Here is a 23,467-nt window from a genome sequence, read left to right as displayed (position 1 = left end):
GAGAGGAAGCCACCCCTGCAGGGCTCCGCGGGCCTCCCAGTCCAGGCAGGGTCTGTGGCCAGGGCCCTGGAGAGACTGCCTCTGAGGGAGGAGGTTTAGAGCCATTCACTCCTCAACTACAGGTTGGAGCCCGAGACTCCCTGGAAAGTCAACCTCCCCACTCCCTTCTCAGGGCTGTTCAAGGTTCACACCTGAAAAAGGCTTCCAGCCCAATTTCACCTGGGTAAAAGTGGTGGGGACTGGGAAAGGCAGACATCTCCACTTTCCTTCCATCTGGGGGCCACATCCTCCACCGGCCAGCCCAGGGAACCTCGGGGAGAGGGAGGCCAGGACTTGCCGGGAGCTGGGAGCTAGTGAGCCCTCTGCCAGCTGTGGCCTCTCCCCGCACTCCCATGTCTAGCTGGGCCATCCTAAGAGCTTGCCCTAGGTGCCCCAGAGGCAGCAGGAGAAGAGAGGAGAGGCTGAGTGGTGACCTTGGCTTCACCGGAGATGTGTCTCACCAGCTCCAAGTCCCAGGTCCAAATCTCCAAGTCTTCCACCTCTAAAGGTGGAGGCGAGGGACAGGCGGGTTTCCCACCCCGTGTTGCCTCCTGGCGTCCCCTTGCCCGAGTGGCCCCTGTGTGGTGGCTTTCTTTGGCTTCTCCATGCTCACTTAGCTCTGGACAAGGAAGAAATGGGCTCAGCATCCTTTCAATCGCCACTCTCCATGCAGCTCTGGAGCAGACTCTTCTAAAGCCTGTGTTTTAAAAGCATCATGGCCCACCTGCAGCCTTTTGTCACCGCCATGGAAAGCTCTGCACCAGCTAAGTCCGTCCCCGGCCCCGACGTGCGGAACACACTGGCCCTTTCTCCCTGACGACCCATGGTTTCGTCCTCTGCAATCCCATCCTCGGTTCTGCCTCCATACCTCCCCCAGGAGGGGAACAGCAGGTCCTGAGAAGCGGAGGCCATATCTCCCTCCTGTCTTCTGATCCATCAGGATCCTCTTTCCCCTCTCCCATTTTGAGAAGCTGGCATTTACCCTCTTGCCTCTGGCAGTCCCTTGAGTCTTCCTGCCTTTTTTATACATGGAATCAGGACAGTCCTCTTAAAAAGGAAACAAAACAAAAAAACAAAGGCTCTGCAGCACACAGCTTTTCTCAGAAGGCCACCAAAAGCACTGGCCGAGTCCATTACTCTGTCCCAGGCTACCTGGGCTCGAGTTTACATCTTGGGCATTCTCAGTGTCGGGGGAATTTTAGAACCAAGGGGAAGACAAGGGGGAGCTGGCCACTGCCCGAGGGCAGCCTGGAATCATTTGCTCCCCGCTCCTCCTTTATCAGGGGCATGGCGGGGGGTGGGGGGTATGTGTGTGGCCTGGAGCCCCACAGAGAAGGAGAAGCCGGGGAGCTGGGAGAGGCTGCAGAGAGGTGAGAGTCCCCCCGCCCGCCACTAGATGTCTGCTCAGCTCCAGCAAGTCACCCTGCTCCGCAGGGCCCACCCCCTGCACGCAGCTAGTTCCCGGGAAGAGCTCCCACTAGCTGGCCCCACTCACCTTCGCTGGCGACAGAGCCTGACACAGCTAGCTTCACCTCATCACCTCTCGTAAGCCCGCGCAGGAATGCAGGACAAGCACCCAGGGGCTAGGGGACGATTCTGTATCTGCCGTGCCACATCCTTCAGAATGGACAGCCTTCCCAGCCAGTCGTCCCACAGCAACCCCGAGCTCACAGCCCTGCGCCCCAGACCTCCCATCTTCACCTCCACAGCACACAAAGCCCTGTGGGTCACACACTTCTGGGTGCTACCCCCCCACCCCACCCCCGCAGCCTCACAGCTTGTTCCTGTCCCCTTGGTTAAAACCAGAGCTATTGTAAAGAGTAAATGCTATTGTCGGTTTAGGAACGCAGTATCCTGTCAGAGGCTCTCCTGATTAAAGGCTCTCCCCGTCTGGCCTTAAGGACTAGGGAATGATCTGAATAATTAAGCACATTCATTTTATGCAGAAAGTTCTGATTGAAGTTCTTCATGTGCTGGAAAACCATCCCAGCCTCTTGGGGTTTCAGAACTTGGGGGAATGAGGACAGTGAGCCCAGGCCCACCCCCCCCACTCAGTCAGATTTCCATCTGTCGCTGCAGGCCACTCTGGAGCCCAGCTGCTGGCTCCTGGTTCGAAACTTCTCCCAGGACCTCTCCACAATCCCCCTCTGTCTGATTGGCACTCTTCACTTGTGCAAAATCATTCTGCCTTAAATAACACAGCCAGCTTTGGCCTAGTGCTGACAGCAAAAATCGCATGTTGACCGAATATTCAAAGCAACCAAACCAAGTTAGACAAGATTTACCACACTGCACGGCACAGAGTGGGAGTGTCTGGAATTTGCCCACACCTGGTGTCCCCCTTTCTCTGAAGGTCTGCTTCCCGGCTGTAAGGACACAGCCCAGCGACAAAGGCTGGTGGAGTCAGCTTGACCCAGTTCACGCACAGCTCCCGCGTGGGAAGGGCCACCGCCCCATGTGACCGATAAAGCCTGCCCTCCCTCCCTGCAGGGGAAGCAGTTTGCTGAACTTGCTTCCCTCCTGCAGAGAGTCTTGCCCCCAGCCCCAGGGCCAGACCATGAGAGGGGCATTCCCAGGGCAGCAGCCACAAGGGACGCCCTCCAGAGCCAGCCCCTCTGAAGACCCCCGACGTTAAAGATAGGCATGGCTCCTGAAGCCCATCCCGCCCCCACCTCCCAAAGGAGGGAAGGAGCGAGAGGAGATAGCTACACACGGTTCCCTACATCTGCTCATCAAAGCAGGAGTAAAACTGGGAGCCCGGACAACACACTTAGCAGGAGGCTGTAATTGGCGCTCCCACTAAGCAGGGGACTGTGGAGCTTGCCGACCCCCCGGGGGTCCCTAATGGGTAACAGGCTTGGGGATGGGGTACCCCGCTGCCTTTACTCTTTGTGATAGTGCTGTCTGTCCTTCTGTGTCTGTCTCTCTTGTCAGCCCCCAGTGACAATTCAACCCCGAGCCCTGCCCGTTTTACAAATAGTGCTGCCACGTCCTCAAGTGCCCCCCCCATGCTCCACCCTTCTGCCCTCACTGTGCAGGCCACCACCCGCCACCCCCACGGCTCCCCATACTTCTCCCGCCTCAGCTCTTCTTCCCCCCGCTCTGTCTCCCACCTTGACGGCCACAGGGCTCTTTAGAAAACATTGATCATGTCACCATGGGTTAAATATTTAAGAAAACATCCAGAATCCTACCATGGACCCGATGTCTGGCAGGATCTGCCGTGCCCCCTCATCCCATGTGCCCCTCTGATACCCCAGACTCTCTCCCACCACGACCCCCAGGATGGCTCCCCCCACTCTCTGCCTGTGGGTGGAACAGTTTTCGCTCAAACCATCCACTTCCCTTTGTCAAGACTCCTCCCTGGGGGCGCCTGGGTGGCTCAGTTGGTTAAGCGACTGCCTTCGGCTCGGGTCATGATCCTGGAGTCCCGGCATCGTGTCCCGCATCGGGCTCCCTGCTCAGCGGGGAGTCTGCTTCTCCCTCTGACCCTCCTCCCTCTCATGCTCTCTCTCTGTCATTCTCTCTCTCAAATAAATAAATAAAATCTTTAAAAAAAAAAAAAAAAGACTCCTCCCTGGTTCAAGACTGTGATGGAAACACTGCTTGTGTGTAGCTGGTTTTGTGTGTGAAGATTATAGAGTCAGAAGTGAAGTTATTCATTTGGGTGCCTGGGTGGCTCAGTCGGTTAAGCGTCTGCCTTCAGCTCAGGTCATGATCCTGGAGTCCTGGGATCGAGCCCTGTGTCGGGCTCCCTGCTCAGCGGGAGGCCTGCTTCTCCCTCTGCCTGCCGTCCCCCCTGCTTGTGCTGACACATAAATAAAATCTTTAGGAAAAAAGTTACTCATTTAAAAAACCGACTTATCACCATGGTCTTCTCCGCACACCATATAAAATGGGAGGGGGTGAGAAGGACACAGAAGCCTGAACAGAAGCTTAGTATCTGGAATATCTAACAGGAAGTAAGACTGCAGTCAAGGCAGGGGGCCCCTTGTTCTGGACCCCACGTTCATGGTGGGAGGGGCGGGTCTGACTGCTGGGTACACACCCAGGCTTCTGGGGCCGAGGCGGGGTGGGGTGCACCTCCTGGGTCTCCACTGCAGTCAAGGGAATAGATAAGATGTGGATGCTCTGCAGGCCAAGGGGCTTGGTGTCTTCAGGGCCTAAAGCAAGGCTGAAAGAGGAGCCCCTGGTGAGTACTCTCCGCTGGGAGCCTCCCCCAGGCCTGCCCTCCCGGACCCTTGCGTCCCTGGGAAGGAGACACGGAACCGCCGCTGGAGAAGCCACAGGCCAGCCAGGCCTCTGCTTCCTGTTCAGGCCTCCAGGCCCTGGCAGAGCCGTGTCCCTCAGAGCAACGGAACAGGACCTTGAAGGGGGCTGGAGAACCCACACGCAGACCCGGCTAATGCCGCCCAGCCTGCAGCTCCCAGCCGAGCGCGCCCTGGGCTGTCCATCCCCAGGTACAGGAGGACTCCAAGTCCAAAGGAGGCATTTCCTGTCCCGGGTTAAAAAACACCAGACCACAAAGATCACGGGGAACGAACACTCCTCCTCAGATTCTGGGTCTGCCCCCGAAGGGGAAAGGGCACCCATTCGGGCCGGGGTGTGACGGGACCCTATACTAGGCGTGGCTTAATGCAGTCCTCCCGGAAAGCCACGGTGTCTCGGTGGCTGGCAGAGCCCTCAGAGGACGCACAGGCCGTGGCCTCAGGCATGCGTGCAGCGTTCTCAGGCGACGGAACCACGAGCTCTTTAGATCTGGCTCTGGGAGAGAGCAGTTCCTTTACACCAGAGAGGCTACCGAAGTGGCAAATGCACTTCTGGGGACCAGGCAGGAGGCTGCACAGCAATGGGACAGAAACCTGAAAGAGGTGGTTCGGATTCTGCTGGCCCCGTGCTCCTGCAGCACCGTGCTGTCGAGCAGCAAACCCAGGAGCTGATGCCGGCCGGGTCCTGCCTTCCCCCGGCCTGCCCTGCCCCTGGGTCCACCTGGGAGCTTGAGGAGCCAGGCTGGGCCTCCCATTGCTTAAAAGCAGAGCAGGGAAGAGGACGGCTCAGTCCCAGTCGCCGATCCTTTTACTGTCTTAAACAGCTTTTGCTGCTTAAAAAGCTTTGGTTCCGGGATGCCTGGGTGGCTCAGTCGTTAAGCGTCTGCCTTCGGCTCAGGTCATGATCCCAGGGTCCTGGGATCGAGTCCCGCATCGGGCTCCCTGCTCCGCGGGGAGCCTGCTTCTCCCTCTGCCTCTGTCTCTCTCTCTCTCTCTCTGTCTCTCATGAATAAATAAAATCTTTAAAAAAAAAAAAAAAAAAGCTTTGGTTCCATATGGGCAAATGGCCTCCACGGCCCCAGGCAGCCCTCTCTTGTTAGGGCAGAAGCCACCAGCAGGCGCTGCAGGAAGTGGCATTTGAGGAAGGCCGGAGAAGCTGGTGGTCAAAAGGTCACATAGGAGCGCGAGACACTTCAGGGTCCATCTCCCCTGGACCCTGTGACGCTGTGTCCTGGCCTCTTGGGTTGGCCATGGAGGCAGCACCCAATCTCAGCGTGCCCCGCCTAGCCTGGGGCACTGGTATAATTACGGCTTCCTGGACTCCACCTCCAACTCCCAGAATCAGAATCTTCAGGGGGTCAGGCTCTGGAATCTGTGTTTTTAACAAACATCACAGGCTGGGGAGCCCTGATCCACCCTGTTAAGAGGTCAGAGTGGAGGTGATTCATGAAATTTATTAAATTCCCAGGGTACAAGACATCTGCCCTGATATGGGAACCCTGAAAATCATTAAACAGCCTGGGGATGAGAGGATAGTGAGGAACAGATTCCAAATTGTTGAGCTCTTCTGCAGGACAAGCAACTGAATAGCATCTTCCCTCACTGTGAGCTCAGCCCCCCAGAGATCAGGCATATTGGCCTTACTCACCATCTGTTATGAGTGCTCTGCTGGTCAGAACCTTCCCCAGCATAAACTTCAACACAGCCAGGATGCTGCAAAGGATCCCACTTAAAATGGAGACGCTGAACAGGAAATCATCCTAGGAGAGAAAGTTCCAGATTTCAACAATTCACCTCCCGCTAGAACAGATTATCTGCAAACCACTTGCCTTAAAGATCAGCTTTGTTCAAATGTAGTGATCCGAAGGGGTACGTGCACCCCAATGTTTATAGCAGCAATGCCCACAATAGCCAAACTATGGAAAGAGCCAAGATTTCCATCAACAGATGAATGGATAAAGAAGATGTGGTATATATATATACAATGGAATATTATGCAGCCACAAAAAAACAACAACAACAAAAAAAACCCGAAATCTTGCCATTTGCAACGACGTGGGTGGAACTAGAGGGCATTATGCTAAGCGAAATAAGTCAATCAGAGAAAGACAAGTATCATATGATCTCATTGATACGAACAATTCTTAATCTCAGGAAACAAACTGAGGGGGGCTGGAGTGGTGGGGGGTGGGAGGGATGGGGTGGCTGGGTGATCGACACTAGGGAGGGTATGTGCTATGGTGAGTGCTGTGAATTGTGTAAGACTGATGAATCACAGACCTGTACCTCTGAAACAAATAATACATTAAATGTTAAAAAAAAAAAAGAAGAAGAAGAAGAAGAAGATAGCAGGAAGGGAAAATGAAGGGGGGGAAATCGGAGGGCGAGACAAACCATGAGAGACTATGGACTCTGAGAAACAAACTGATGGTTCTAGAGGGGAAGGGGGTGGGGGGGATGGGTTAGCCCGGTGATGGGTATTAAGGAGGTCATGTATTGAATGGAGCACTGGGTGTCATAGGCAAACAATGAATCATGGAACACTACATCTAAAACTAATGATGTAATGTATGGTGACTAACATAATAAAATAAAATTTAAAAAAAAAAGACCAGCTTTGTTCCCTGAACAAATCATCAATCGGGTATGCTGCCACCAGGTGGGAGTATCTTGCTTGTTTTCATAGGTCAGTTACTTACCTGTGTCACTAGGAATTGGAAAATATGATCAAGAACAGATAATCCAGATTCATATTCCCTTAGACACTAAATATTCTTTTTCCTGTAGGAGATGCCCCTTCACACACTTCTGCCAAAATGTTTGGCAATCACTGATCAATAACGTAATTGGGTGGAATGCTAAAAACAGTGCATGCTATGTGCAGTTTTTCATAAATAATTCAAAAGCAGTTGGAGAATACGGGAACATGTAAGTACACCAACTGGACTAAGAACACTTCAACACAGAGCCTACTGAATTGGCCACAGGGTCAATCATGGCTGATGCTACTTATAACCATGTTTTTTCCTTAAATTCAAACAAGGCAATTAGAAGTTCGAATTTAGCCTTCAAGGTGCGGAAAAGGCATCTAAAAATAAAGTCTGCTATTGACGTTGTTATCTTAGCACTTCCTATAAGTTTTTACCTTAACTTCGCAAGAAAATGAATGAGTCACATACGCAAAAGCCAGCATCACCATCTCATGACATTAGGGCCCACCATGCTCCTCAGTCTGGAGCCCCCGTGCATCGCTCCCACGAGACACAGCCTCCAGATTCTCTCCAATATTAAAATGCACCTTCCAGCAGAAATCTGATAAAGCATCCCATATACAAAAGAAGTAAGATTCCTTAAGCATCTTATTACCCAAATTCACTAACCTAGTGCCAGAAAGCTGGGGAAAAGGAAGACAGCCTGTTTTCCTGGCTTCAAAACTGAATAAAATCATTTGAAAAATCACCTCCCTGGAAACAAGATATCTGCAAAGCATCAGAGCATCTCCCCCAGAATACTGATCAATGGTGGTTGGTCTTAACATATGTCCCCAGATCCTTTGCTAATCCTTCTTCTAGGAGGGGCAGCTGAATTCCCTCCTCCCTGAGTGTGGGCTGGGCTCATGATGGGTATCTAACAAGTAGGGTATGGTAAGGGGAAAACAGTAACTTTGCAGGGGAGAAGCCTGGCAAGTGATCTAAGCCAAGTAATCAAGATTAACGGGACCATTAATGAGTTATGCCGATATCATGTGCTTCCTGATATGACAGGACGTGACAAGAACAGGTCTTGGTGTTCTTCTACCCAAGAATCCATAACCTCATCTGAATCTTGAAAAAACACCAAATGAACCCACATGGAGGGACAGTCTACAAAATACCTGAGCAGTACTCTTCACACATGTCAAGGTCATGAAAGATAAGGAACAACCAAGAAACTGTGGCAGATTGAAAACTATGGAGACAGAGGACTAAATGCAACATGGTGTCCGGGACTGGATCCTGGAATGGAAAAAGGAATATTAAGTGGAAAATCTGGCAAAACTGGAGTGGAGCCTGGAGTTTTAGGAATAGCGTAGTAATCTCGGAGTTCGGGCAAATGTGCCCTGATTATCTATATGAGATGTTTAACATCAGGGGAGGCTGGATGAAAGATATACGGGAAATCTCTGTAATGTCTTTGTGACTCTTTTATCTAAAATTATTTCAAATTTTAAAGTTCTTTAAAATAATCACCTCACTGAATTTTATTATTATTATTACTACTGTTCTTATCATTTTCACCTCCTCAAATTATCAGTAAGGACTATGCCAGACCTAGCCTCTTGGCAGATCCTAAGTCCCTGCTGTGCATGAGATGATAAAGCAGGGTCCACGAGGGGTAGGGGTAGGGGTGAGGGCGGGCAAGGATCTCCAAATCACAACTCCCTTTGTGCAGGGACTCCCTCTAATCATGAATGTTGGCCCCCACAGGATATAATGCAATGTATCAACACAGACCCAGTTGCTGACAGGATTCAGAAAGCCTAAGTTGGGAGACTGACATAGTCAAGCACTTTGAGACCCCAAATTCAGAGACTGAATTCTTGCTTTGCTCAACCCCCACACCTGAAGCTTGATTCCATTCAATCTGTTGGCAAAGCCCTCATCCCTAAATTCCCAGATGTAGAGAGAGTCTGTGTTCACCCCATCTAAGTCCCAAGGAGCTGGGGTACCCCTATGCATCTTGAGAAGAGCCACTATGGCTTTAGCAATCCTCTCCTGGGTCTGCTATCCCAGGGAGCTCACTACTGGACAGGGGGCTTGGCTGAAGGGCAGTGATGCACCAGCAGACCTTTGCTCACATCTGGACTCCATTGCTTACTGGGGAAACAGACCCGAGCACTCAAATCTCAATTCTCTCTTGCACAGGGGTAGGGATGTGTGATAACCTGCAGCCCCTGGCAAGCAAATAATGTGCAGTCAATGTAGCAATTTGTGTTAAAGGGCCCAAGCACATGATCTATGCACTAACTTATCCCAGCAAACAGCCACACTAAGTGCTAATGGCGAGCCCCGAAGTATGCTAAGCACTCCTATAAAAGAAACGTCGGGAACGGATTACCTAGAAAAAAGTATGCATGGTGCAATGTAAAGAAATACAAGAAAAACTGTGAGTGGGACCCACACTGGCTCGTCAAGGCTTCTGCTTCAGATCACCCACACCACTGAGGCTACACCAGTGAGGGTCAAATGCAGTTCCGGTCCATCTCCAGGGCTCCCGTTGTCTTTGCTCTGCTTCACTCTATGCCCCATTTCCTTCCTTCCAGGCAGCCCTGCTCACTTCAGGGACAACAAACAGCCTGCCAGATGCTTCTGCAGCCCCCACCAGCCTGTAAAGTCTCATCCCTGCAATCAGCAATAAAACCCTATTCTCTCCCATTTAGAGTGGTTCCAGTTCTCTGCTTGAACCTGCAAGACCACTTCAGAAGGATGCTTCAAGGCACTTAAAACAGTGCCTACCTGCTGAAGAAGGCCATCAAGAAGACCTGACTGCCGGTTGACCTGCAAGCTGGACCGGGCAACTGGAGGAGCCCCATCCCCCAATCTGTCCTTGGAAGGTGAGTTCCACTTGCCTTCCCCACTCCCAGAAGCTGCCCCAACGATACAGCCTTGAAAGAGAAATGTGCCGTTGGGGCTCTCTGGACTGGGTATATGACTGAACCCAGTTAAAATCTCTGGCTAAATTTTCAAGATTGGGTGGACAGGATTATGGAAATCTACTCATCTTGTGGCCAGCCAAAGCAAGCCTCATATATAAATTCACTTGCTCATAAAACCTACCACCTACCAATCCGAAGTGGTCGTCCTCCTTCTTCCATCTCTTCCTGCCCTCCACATATGGGGGCCAATTTCAGATCACACCTGGGAAGCCCCAAGGAGCTTGTGAACTAACAGTTGGTGAGCCAGCCAGGAAGGAGACATCCATACGAGTTGGTCATCAACCTCTATGTGGGGAGGAGAGGCCCATTTATTAGATGCTTGTGGACTATTATGAGACAACAGGGGTGATGCTTTAACACCCCTGTGTGAGATCTGTGCACAGCGCACCGCAGCTCAGAAGAGAACAAAGGGTGCTACAGTGGGCTGGCCTCTACTGTGTGCAGTTCGGCTGGCCACTGAGGCCCCACTAGAGGCTGCAGCTCGGGTTCCGGAGTTGGAGGAAGAGCTGAGGATACAGAAGGACGGATGGTCGTCCACTACTTGGCCGGCTTCGGGGCTGGCCAACAAGGTGGGGGAGCAGGATCATCAGCTGGAGACCTTAGCGTGCCCTTCTGCAAAGCTAGGAGGGGTGCAAGGGATCTTGGATGAAGATCTGGGTACCTGCGACAAAGCCTGGTTAGGATGCTAAGCGGTGGAATCTCTGGGAAAGTGAGGAGAACGCAGAGGATTTGGTGGTGATTGGTGAGGAAACAAACCAAAGAGCCCCATGCCATCAACTTTTAATAGAAGGGAAAATTTTTTTAAGAAGATTTATTTATTTGACAGAGAAGGACACAGTGAGAGAGGGAACACAAGCAGGGAGAGTGGGAGAGGGAGAAGCAGGCTTCCCGCCAAGCAGGGAGCCCGATGGGGGGCTCGATCCCAGGGTCCTGGGATCATGACCTGAGCCGAAGGCACCCAGGCGCCCCTAGAAAGGAAATTTTTAAATAGCAATTAAACAAAACCCTCCTAGGAGAAAACTTGCCTTCTTTCTCTGTGCCTTTAAGTTGTAAACTGTATCATGCCTTTGAAATGTAAGCACCCCAGGAGATAACCACAAGACTGCCCACAGAGACTGAGGAGGAAAAGGGGGAAAGAGGATTTTTAAATACAGACTGCTAGAGGAGCTTCTTTGCCCAATATCTAGTCCTCAGTCTCCATAAGATTACTCATCAAGGGCTCAAGTTTTAGAATGCAAGGTATGGGGTCTCTATTTGTGTCTGTATGTTTATGTGTGTCTATGGATCTATGGATCTATGTTATGTGTGTGTGATGTTTTTATACCTCCAGAGGGCATTGCCAAAGTTATTCTGTAAAAAGAGCCCTATTTAATTAGCTTAAAGTTAAAACAAGCTTTAATATCAAACATGTACGTATGTAAAACTAAAACATAATTTTCTTTCATCTGCTTAAAGGACAAAGTTTTCTTGGACTATTGGTCTTCTTTTTGATGAGATTATAAAAGGTTTTTCTTTACCTTTTAAGTAATCTGCCCAGAAAACAAAGATTCTGTGTTTTGTCAAAATAATGTCCTGTGCTTCATGTTATCTTTATCAGGTCTTTGATTACTTAACAAAACCGAGTTTCTATTAAAAGGGGTATGTTTTTCACAACTAGGTAACTTTCTGTATTTGCCCTTGAAGTCTTTAATTATCACTTTGATTAAATGGATAACTAAGTATTATTTCACAGTGACCTGTGAACCTATTTAATCAGGTGTCTTTAAACCTTTGGGTATTTTTGACAAGCTTCCCAAAAATCAAATTTTCAATCAAGTCTTCACTATGAACCAACTTTGGAATTTTCCAGAGAGTCCCCAGACTATCTCAAAAGATGTGTTCTCTTTCCTTATGAAAGGAAGATGTTGAAATAATTAGGCTTATTTGGTAGGTTATATTTCATGGGAAACATTGTCAAATATGAATGATGCTAAACTTTCCTTAGAGCCCATTTATTTGAAATCCCTAAAAACATGGTAAGTCCTGGTAAAACGCTATAATAGTATATTATAACGCTATATTATAGTCATAATTTTAAAATGTATGTCACAGGGCGCCTGGGTGGCTCAGATGGTTAAGCGTCTGCCTTCGGCTCAGGTCATGATCCCAGGGTCCTGGGATCGAGTCCCGCATCGGGCTCCCTGCTCCTTGGGAGCCTGCTTCTCCCTCTGCCTCTCTCTCTCTCTCTGTCTCTCATGAATAAATAAATAAAATCTTTAAAATAAATAAATAAATAAAATGTATGTCACAGAAATAACCAAATTCTCTTGTTAATTACATTATAATGAACTCTCTTCAAATCTTTAACCATGGCCATTTTTAAGTTTACAGACAGTTACTGTTTTATTCTGATGCTTTGGCAAGAAGTGTTCTTGCAAAAGTGCTTCATCGTCAAGGAGACTCAAGGAAAAGATTTTGCTTAGTAAAGGTTTCTGATAACGAAGATCAATTTGCCTTCATGTGGAAGGGACAATAATGAAAATTGCAAGTATCCCCCAAGGCCACCTGCATAGCCCCACAATGTGTTGTGGACCTGTCCCTGTGTCTTCCTTCCCCACATCAGTGAAATGGGCCCATGACATCAGTGATACAATGTTAACATGTGAAGACCACCTTTGCTACAGGACACTGTGCAGGCTTTGCTGGAGTATCTGCAAGGGGAAAAAAAAAATGGGCAGCGAACCCACAGAAAATTCAAGGCCAAGGTGTTGCAATAAGGTTTAGGGTCTTGTTTGGTCAGATAAGATGCTCATTGTCCCAGAAGCTGTGATTGGTAAGGGGCAAACCTATTCATCCCTTAGGAGGGCGAAGGAGATGCAAACCTTGGTAGGGATTTGGGTTTGTAGAGGACTTATATTCCCCACCTGGCACAATGCCCCTGTCTTTTATACCACCTGGTAAAGAAAGGGCACTTAGGGGACTATGGACTAGAGCAGCAAGCCATCTTTGAGAAGGCAAGAATATCAATGAGGCAAATTAAAGCTCTGGGCTTCTCCCAAACAGGGCTACCATTTGAGTTAGGTGTGTCTATGACTCCAGAAGGTAGGCGTCAGACACTGTGGTGAGACAACAAAGCAGAGAGTGCCCCTAGGATTTTAGTCCTGGCTCGGGAAGGGGACAGAACCTGATATACCCGCAGAACAACAGCTCCTAACACGGCGCATAGCATTCCTCCAGATGGAGCCTCTCGGGGAGGAATGAACCACAGCAGCCACTAGGCTGAGAAGCCAAGGGATGGATGATTCATGAGTGGGCCCCTGTGGGGTCAGGATGTACGGAAGGACATTTGGGTCTGGCTGCAAGGGCCTGAGGCAGGCCTCGCTAATAAAGCATTGGATACCCAGGGCAATGAAGATGCTGATGCCCTGGACAAATGGATGGATGGACGGATGGAGAAAGGAAGAAAGGAAGCAAGCTGAAGCCTTACTTCAGAACAAACCTCAGCAACTGACCATTTAATAGACACAGAAGACTGGGTGTACAGAGAGTCGCCACCACAATGCCCAGATGAGGTGGCATATTGCCAAGGATGCCAGACTGCACTTGAAATACAGGGACTTGGTTAATGCTCGAAGCATGTCATATGTGTTCTCAACACCCAAGGCAACTGCCAAAGGAGTCTGAGGCCGATCACCAGAGCTCCTGAGTGGTGAGGATGGCAAACTGATTATATTTGTCCCCTCCCACTGCGTGAAGGTTCTAAATATGCCCTGGTTTGTGTGGACACTGACCTGCCCTAAGCTTTCTCAGGCCACTGTGCAAACCAAGCTGCCACCATTAGGGGCTTTAAAAAGCCGAGCATCATGTATAGACACCCTTGTTGAACAAACAGTGATGGGGGGGGTGTCACATTTCAAAGGTAATGATGTATAAGACGAGGCAAAAGAACATGACATGGAATGCAGGTACCCTAGAACCCAAAAGCAGCAGTTGGTAGAAAGGAAAAATAGAATATTAAAGCAGCAGATGAAATTACTAACAAGTAAAACTACTTTGACGGGGTGGACTGAAGTACTGTCCCAGGCTTTCATACATTTAAGTGATCAACCAGGAGGGTCTGTGACCGCATACGCCAGACCGGGGATCCCTGCCAAGGCCCCCAACATCGTAAACGTATGGAAGCTGCAGTCAACAGCCAACGCCCTCTCACTGTGGATCAGCATGCTGTGCTGCTGAGAACACCAAGCCCTATCACGCCAGGGAAAGGAGTTATCTACAGGGATCTGCAATGGGATGTCCCACCAAGATGGGTGAATTACTTCAAACTCCTGGATAAGGGGGAATTAATCTCCACTGGGATCCCATTGCCCTGATGCACGCTGGACCCGGTGAAATGCACTACCCGGAATGAGCACAAGCCAGTGAAAGAGGGGAGAAGGTGGGGGTCCTGACCGGCCATATCCGGCCCCCGGTGCATCCATCTCCTCAGGCCTGACGGTGCTGCCTCCCCCAGCCAATACACATAGTACGTACAACCAGGTCAACTTCAGTTTGTTGTTTTTCTGGGGTTTTTTTTAAGATTTATTTATTTATGTTAGAGAGAGCATGACCAGAAGGGGCAGAGGGAAAGGAAGAGTCTCAAGTAGACTCTGTGCTAAGCACAGAGCCCGATGTGGGGCTCGATCTCACAACCCTGAGATCAAGAGTCGAGCGTTTAACCAACTGTGCCACCCAGGTGCCCCAATCCGGTCAAGTTTCTAAAGTTGCCAACCTCCCGGGGCGCCTGGGTGGCTCAGTCGGTTAAGCGTCTGCCTTCGGCTCAGCTCATGATCTCAGTGTCCTGGGATCAAGCCCTGCATCGGGCTCCCTGCTCAGTGGGGAGCCTGCTTCTCTTTCTCCCTCTGCTGCTCCCCCTGCTCATGCTCTATCTCAAATAAATAAATAAAATCTTAAAAAAAAAAAAAAAAAAAGTTGCCAACCTCCCTCTCCTCAAAGCCAGATGGGCATTTTTTGTTTCCGCCAGGTACAACCATTTGACTGTCATCTTTGTTCCTTCTGTTGGCCAGGGGTAGGGTATAGCTACCCAGCAAGCCTTAAATGACAGCCAAAAGGCCTATCCTTACTGCAATGTCTATAATGAGAAAGCGGTCTTCCAAAATCAGATAGCCTTGGACATTATTACTGCACCACTATCCAAACAGAAAGTTCTATATTCCTATCTGATGAGTCTGCTCATGTGTCATCTTTATTAAATCACAGGAGGGCACAAGTGAATACCCTGAGTGATCTGACCCCCAGCCTAGGGGACTTCATACATCGTTTGGATCATGGGGTTCTTGGCGGAAAAAGTTGTCACTGATTATGGGAATTACTGTCTTGACGTGTTTTCTCTCTTACACATGCGTGCACGGTTGCTGTGGCATCTGCCTCCATGCAGCCCAACAGCTGCCGAATGAGCCACCTCCATGCTAAGGAAACCCCTTGCTTGACCACTTAGGAAAACTGTGGAACAGGGGGCATATAAGATTGTAAAAGCCGGTCATGAGGGATGAAATGCTGGAGGAGGTCATCGAGAACGCATGCCTGGGGGCACCTGGGTGGCTCATTCGGTTAAGCTCATTTGGTCAGACTCTTGGTTTCAGCTCAGGTCATGATCTCAGGGTTGTGGGACTGAGCCCGCATTGGGCTCTGCGCTCAGAGCAGAGTCTGCTTAAGATTCTCTCTCTGTCCCTCCTCTGCCCCTCCCCCTGCTTGCTCACTCTAAAATAAATAAATGTATCTTAAAAAAGAAAAAAAGAACCTATGACTGCCAGTTGACTTACAAACTGGAGGCTCCCCACCCCCTCCTCTGTCCTTGGGATGTGAGCGCCATTTGCCCCAGTGCCCTGCTCCTAGAAGGTGCTCCACGGATACAGCCTTGAGACAGAAATGCGGTGTTGAGGGCCGGACTAGGTATGTGACCGAACCCAGTTATAACCTCTATAGAAACTTTTAAGATTCTGGCAGGCAGAAATTACTTGTCTTGCAGCCGCCCAAGACAAGCCTTCTAAATAAGTTCCCATGCGTATTACACCTGCCAGCTACCGATCTGGAGTGGGCTGTCTCTCTTTGGTTTCTCCCTGCCCTCCACTTATGGGGGATGGCTTCAGATTATACCCGGCAAGCTCCCAAGGAGATTGCCAACTAACACTGGCACAGTGTAAATGCTGTATTTAAATGTGGAGAAGCCAATATGCGAAACTCGGGCTTTTCCTGTCCGTGGATTATTTCTACCAACCGCCCCCTGCTTCCAGGAGCAGCTCTGAAGAACGCCTGCCTTCCTGAAGTGTGGGAGAACAGAGACCGCGGCCGTCTCAGAGCCTCACCCGCATCTAGGAGGTCTGGCTCGCTGTGCTGCAGTGATCTGCCTCAGAAGAAAGCAAACCCTGCAGAAGAGCCCACGAAGGACCGAGGCTAGCACAGGCCTGCCAACCCCCTCACCCAAAACCAGCTTTCAACATCCTAGAAGCCCTCTGTAATTTCCCCACCCAAGCCCACCTGGCTCTCCTCTCTCCACAGAATGTCACCGAGATGCAGTCATCAGCTCGAGACATCATCAGTCCCTGCTATGGACTGTTTGTGTTCCCCTAAAATGCATACGCTGAGCCCCTAACCCCAATGCAGTGGTTTAGAGACGAGGCCTCTGAGAGGCAATTAGGGTCAGAGGAGGTCATAAGGAGGGGCCCTCATGATGGGATTTGTGCCTTTCTAAGGGAAGACATTTCTCTTGCCCTCGCTACCCGCATGCCCCGCGGAAGGGCCAGGTGAGCTACCAGTGAGAAGGCAGCTGTCTCTAACCCAAGGAGAGATCCCTCACCGAATACCGCTCCTGTTGGCACCTCGACGTTGGAGTTCCAGTCTCCAGAAACCATGAGAAATAAATCCCTATTGTCTAAGCCACCAAATCTATGGTCTTTTGTTATGGCATCCCAAGCTGACTGAGACAGTCCTAACTATAATTTAAAAAAGAGTTTCTGAGAGGATTCCTTCCCAAGGATCAGAGCAGATAAGGCTACTGATGAGAAACTGCAACCCCAGCAGGAATGTCCCACCACTGACTTCTTTCAAAGTGTAGCCACACCAGTGATGTCTCCGCTAATTCTCATAGCCCAGCCACATGGGACTCTGCAGTGGAGAAACCGATGCACAGAGGCTAAATGACTTGCCCAGGGTCACTCAGCTAAGGGCAGGACCTGGATTTGTTCCCAGCTGTAAAATGTACCAGAGTGCCTCCTCTATGGCCTCGTAAATATCTCTCACGTTACTGGACCATGGACTCTGTAAAAACAACGATAGCCTTTTCCTGGTTAGGTATTCAGTTTTCACTGTTAATAGCACTGGGCCCCCATGATTTCTCACAGCTCAGTCTTTACTTAATAGGCAGGAGATCAGAGCAAAAAGGTTCAAAAAAATCAGCCACTCACTCAGAAGCCAAGGACAAATATGAATTAGCAGTAAGTGATAGAGATTATCCATATCCATGCTGGCAAGCTTCTTTATGACCTTGTAATGGTGTAGGCCTTTTATAACCATCTATAACCAAAAGCTATAAACAATTGATAATACTTGACCAAATAAAATTAAAACATATGCAGGGGATATGTTATATACAAATACAAACTAGGAAAAAATATTATCACAAAGGGTTAACCTCCCTAATATATAAAGAGCTCTTAGAAATCTCTAAGAAAAAGGCCAAAAAAAACTGATAGAAAAATGGGCAAAGGAGAATTAGAAAATAATGAATTTTTTAGAAGATTTTATTTATTTGGGAGAGAAAGAGCACATGAGAGGGGGCAGAGGAAGAAGCAGGCTCTCCCACTGAGCAGGGAGCCCCATGCGGGGCTCAGTCCCAGGACCCTGAGATCATGACCTGAGCCGAAGGCAGATGCTTAACTGACTGAGCCACCCAGGTGGCCCGATAATGAATTTTAAACATATGAAAGATGCTTAAACTCATAAAAGAAATGAAACCAAAACTACACAGAGATATCATTTTTACCTAACCAAAAGGATTAAAAACTTTTGCTTCTGGAAAGACACTATTAAGAAAATGAAAGAAAAAATATTCACAAACATATTTCTTAAAGGATTTGCATCCAGAATGTAGAATTTCCACAACTCTGTAAGAAGATGACTCGTTTTTTTAAAAATGAACAGATTTGAACAAACATTTCACCATACAAGATAGAGGACTAGCAAATAAGCACATGAAAAGATGGCCAACATCATCAGTCAACAGGGAGATATAAATCAAAACCACTATGAGATACTCCCACATACACATTAGAATCAGTAAAATTAAAGAGATAAGACCAACTGCAGTGAGGATGTGGTGTGACTAGAGTTCTCATACACTGCTAGCATATATATGATATACATATGACTTTGTAAAAACAGATCGGCCATTCCTTATAAATGTAGACTTACCATAGGACTCAGCAATTCACTGGTATTTACCAAGAGAAACAAAAGCTTCTGTCCACACAGAAACTTGTACACCAGTGTTCTAAGCTATTATTTTCAGAGTCAAAAAACTGAAAACACCCCAAACGTCCAACGACTGGCAAATGGAGAAACTGTGATGTATCCATACGATGGAATACTACTCAGCAGTGAAAAAGAATCAGCTACCGACACATTCAGCAAGAGCATGACTGCACTGCCAAAGCATTACACTAAGTGAAAGAAAGCAGACACAAGAGATTAAATAACTTATTATTTCACTTATATCACATTCTAGAAAAGGAAAATTATGCTGACAGAAAGCAGATCAATGGTTAGGGAGAGAGGGTAATTAATGACTTCAAAAGTACATGATGGAACTTTTTAGATTGACAGAATACTCTGTATTTTCACGGTGTTGGTAGTTCTGTGACTATATGCATCAGGGGGCACCTGAGTGGCTCAGTCAGTGAAGCGTCTGACTCTTGGTTTCAGCTCAGGTCATGGTCTTGGGATTCTGAGATCAAGTCCCACATCAGGCTCCACACTCAGCATGGAGTATGCTTGTCCCTCTCTCTCTCCCCACCCCCCTTAAATAAACTCTTAAAAAAAAAAAACTCATCAAATTGTACGGGTGAATTTTATTGTATGTACACTGTATTTCAATAAAACTCAGTTTTTAAAAAAGCAGTTTATCTCAGAGATCCTTAGGTGACAATTACTAATATTTACATAATTCAGCTTGTATGCACATTATCATAACGTACATAATGTCCATTACCATAATGTGAGGCCAAAGATGGAGATCAAAGCACAGTCATTATGAAGATTAAATCAGAGGCTTAGAGAGGTCAGGGGTAGAACATAGGCCCAAAGGGTCTGACTTCAAGTCTCATGAATTTCCTACTGATATATTTGCACTGTCTGAGTGAGTCAACACTCCTTTCTACAGACTTATCTCAAGTGTTTCCTCCTCTCGTAAGTATTTCCTGACAATTCATACTCTATGAACTGACACTTGCACTCCACGCCCCCTTGCTCTGGACCAGGTTCACACGTGTCTCGAGGCACAGCCTTGCGCAGGCTTCCTACATTGTTTCCCTCTCCTACAAGTTCACTAAGAGGAGAGGCCCTTTCTCATCCACCTCAGTATCTATCCCTGTGGCAATAAAAAATGTTTGTGATATGACCCTACACCAATCAGAATGTCTAGTATCAAAAAGACAGGAAAGCGAGTGTTGGCGAGGATGTGGAGAACAATGAACCCTTGTGCACTGTTGGTGGGAATGCAAACTGGTGCAGTCTCTATGGAAAACAGTATGAAGGTTCCTCAAAAAATTAAAAATAGAACCACCCTATGATCTAGTAATTCCACTACTGGGTATTTACCCAAAGAAAACAAAAACACTAATTCAAAAAAATACACGCACCCCTAGGTTTATTTCAGCATTATTTACAACAGCCAAGATATGGAAGCAACCTCACAGTCCACTGACAGATGAATAGACGAAGAACATGTGGTATATATACTTGGATATAATCGGCTTTATATATAGTGGGGTATATACTGGAATACAGTAATATATTTAGTGGAATATAATGCACAACCATAAAAAAGAAGGAAATTTTGCCATTTGCAACAACGCAGATGAACCTAGAGGGCATTATGCTAAGTGAAATAAAGCAGAGAAAGACAAATACTGTATGATTTCACTTGTATGTGGAATCTACAAAACAAACGATAATAGTAAGAAACAGACTCATAAATACAGAAAACACATTAGTGGCTGCCAGAGGGAAAGGGAATAGGGAAGAATGGGCAAAATAGGTGAAGGGGGTTATGAGGTACAACTTTCCAGTTATAAAATAAGTCAGTCGTAAGAACGAAAAGCACAGCATAGAGAATACAGTCAATCATATTGTAGGAACATTGTATGGTGACAGATGGTGGCTACACTTACTGTGATGAGCATTTGTAACGTATGTAATCGTTGAATCACTATGTTGTACACCTGAAATTACTATTACGTGTCAACTCTACCTCGATTAAAAATTTAAAAACCACGTGTGACAGAAGCTACTAAACTATACAGAGGGATGTCAAAATCATAATCAGCAAAGTCTTCTCCAAGCCATTTTATGGAAGACAGAGAAATGTTTATCCACACAGCCACTGTCACCTTAACCCTCGGTGAAAGCCAGGAGCAGAGCATTAAAAACGTAACTCAGTAAAGTTACTCTGGGGGCGGAGGGGGCGCACAGAGGAGAGGCTGACTAGTTCACTAGGCTGACTGGCTCTCCAATGATCAAACGGGATGCTGGAGTATACCTTGAAATGGGAAGAACCACCACCCCAGGAGTGTTCTTGAGCACCAGCTGTTCCCCTGGGCTTCTGGAGGGAAGCAGGATGTGCGTGAGGGCAAGAATGAAATTCTGCGAAGCCTGACCCTCACACTCGTGCTCCCAGAGGCCAGACAGACATGAGCTGGATCTGTTCTCTGCCAGCCAGGGCTGGGGCACATAGGGGCCTGATGGCGACAACACTCCGCACGCCCGTCACCAGGGTTGCTGAGCCCCCCCTTGCCCTATGGGCAAGAGCCCATGATCCCCCCACCCAAACTTCAGGACAGCTTAGGAGAAGCCACCTCAGCCTGTCCCGAACATGGCCTCTACGTGTGACAAAGGCCCAGAGTCCACCTGAGTGGAGTGCGTTTCCAAGAGCTAGTAATGCCTCTGTAATTTTCCAACTTCATTGATCCCCAAATGTGAAAAGCAACACCTTAAACTCAATGGAACAAATCACTCAAAGAGCAATTCCAAGGACCTGACGGACTGCTGTGGTACAAAAAGCTTTCCACCCCCACCTCACTGGTCTGCACCAAGACTAATCCTGTCTCACCTAAGAGCCCAAGTCACTGAGACACACCCCCAGCATCACCTCGGCCAGCCCCCCAAATCTGGCCCACGACCAGAGAAGAGAGAGCATACCTTCTGTACACACATGAGGTGGTCTTCAAATCACAGAGCATTATGACTGGAAAAGGACTTAGAGACCCACTAAGGATGGGGAAACTGAGGCTCGGAAAGAGCAGGGGGCTCCCCCAAAGACATCAGAGAAATAGCAGCAGAGCTCAGAGCTCCCAACCATGCTCTGCCCCCCCACCCCCCCACCCCGGGCAGTGGAACACTATCTTCCAATTCTCTAAGCCCATGCTGGAATGCAGTGAGAGCCGTATGGCTAGTTTTAGGATTCAAAGCAATGAGGGGAGAGCCGAAAATCCCAATCTGGGGCAGGATCCTGGAGCTGATGTATGATATTAGTTGCTGCACACCAGCTCAGGTTAACTTGGTCCTCCAGATCTGGACGTCAGACAGCTCTTCTCCAGCAGGACACCGGGCCCCTGCACTGCCCCACACAGTCTGCTGACCTGGAAGATCAGAGCCACCATGACCTGCTGTACTCCTATAAGATGAAGATCTTTTTCACCTCTTTGCAGTAAACCAAACCCAACCAGATCGACCGGATGAAGCTGACCCCTCTGCCCTCAGCTTTACCACTCTCCCCCTCTCTCCCACTGCTCCAGCCACCCCAGCCTCTGCCCTTCTCCTCTAACATGTTGAACATGCTCCTACCACAGGACCTTTGCTTGTGCTGCTCCCTCTCATTCCCTCACTAGCATCACACCTGTGCTCAAGTATCACTTCTGCTCAGTGACGTGCTCCTTGACTGTAATCACTGCAATCCTGTCCACCTGAGCTTTTGTTTAAAACAGCACTCTTCACATTGAAACACGTGTGTGACTATTTAAATTTAACAAAACTGAAAACTCAGTTCCTCCTTTGACTAACCACATTTCAAGCGCTCAAGAGCCACATATGGCTATTGGTTGTCATGCTGGAGAGTGCAGATTTAGAACATTTCCACCATCACAGAAAGTTTGACTGGATAGTGCTGATTTGGAAACAAGCAGGTTATTCTCTCTGAGCTGGAGTACAGCAGTAAGTGGCTAGAGGGTGGTCGAGACAAGTGCAGGACAGGCGCCCGTAAAGATTATGACCCAGCAAATGGTCAAAGAGGCAGTTAGGCAAAGCAATCAGCCCTGAGTTCAGCAAAAAAAATGAAAAACAAAAAAAACACAGCACTCAAGTTCATCAAAGTGACTAACACCCTGCCTCGAAAAGGCACCTAGGGATTCGTTTCTCTTGTTTTAATTATCATACACCTTTTTATTGAGGTATAATTAACGTAGGATAAAAGGAGCAGCTTTCAGACATTTGATGTGATGAACTGTCAGTGGTAACAGCCATTTAGCCACACCCAAAACAAAATAGAGAACATTTCCCTTACCTTGGAAGGTTCCTTTGCGTCCCTTTCTCCACCCCCCGCAACCGTTTTCGGAGTGCAGTCACCGGAGAGTCTACTCCCGAACTTACATAAACGGAGCCGCACTGCATAGACTGCTGCCTGGCTTCTTCTGTCACCTGCCGTGCTGGGGATGCACCCGTGTGCCGCACGTACCAAGCGGGCTCCGTGCCGTCGGCGTCTGGGGACTGCTTTCACAACCCTCCCCGCGAAAGGGTGGGTTTGGTTTGGGTTTGGGTTTTTTTATAATTCACTCGAAACGCCTCCTGTTGACACCAGGCTTTTTCATTTAGGTTCCCAAGGGAGGTAGGCAGTTGACAATGCCAGGAGCAGGTGAAGAAACAGGAAGGAAGCCGGCGGGGTCTGATCCCTTCCCCTGACACAGGAGACCATCTGCCATGCAGAGAGCTGTACCAGCAGGTCAAAATACCAGGGTGAAATGAGCGCCAGTGGACAAGCTGCTAGAACCATCTCTCCCAGCAGCCTCTGAAAAGGCCAGCCAGGCCACTGACCAAGATCTTGGCCGTCAGGATGGCCCAACGCAACCTTCCAAACCCTTCCACTTGCTAAGCTCAAACAAGTCCCCCTGCTCTCCCTGTTTGTGTTCCCCCAAAATCCAGATGTTGCAGCCCTGATCCC

The 23,467-nt window shown here is 48.5% G+C and overlaps 1 protein-coding gene across 1 annotated transcript in view; it reads right to left on the bottom strand.

The window, feature by feature from the left end:
- TMEM163 (transmembrane protein 163) overlaps window positions 1-23,467 on the bottom strand; it is a 226,354-nt gene that overhangs the window by 5,631 nt on the left and 197,256 nt on the right. Inside the window, exon 6 of the mRNA XM_035008154.1 lies at window positions 5,956-6,067. Within this exon, the coding sequence (XP_034864045.1) occupies window positions 5,956-6,067 (112 nt within the window). The remainder of the gene's footprint in view (window positions 1-5,955; window positions 6,068-23,467) is intronic.

This window comes from Mirounga leonina, unplaced genomic scaffold, assembly GCF_011800145.1.
Source record: "Mirounga leonina isolate KUSES-001 unplaced genomic scaffold, KU_Mleo_1.0 Mir_151, whole genome shotgun sequence".
In the NCBI taxonomy this organism is placed as follows: Eukaryota; Metazoa; Chordata; class Mammalia; order Carnivora; family Phocidae; genus Mirounga; species Mirounga leonina.
Note: the sequence above shows the minus strand (reverse complement) of the source record. Positions and strands in the feature narration are given on the sequence as shown.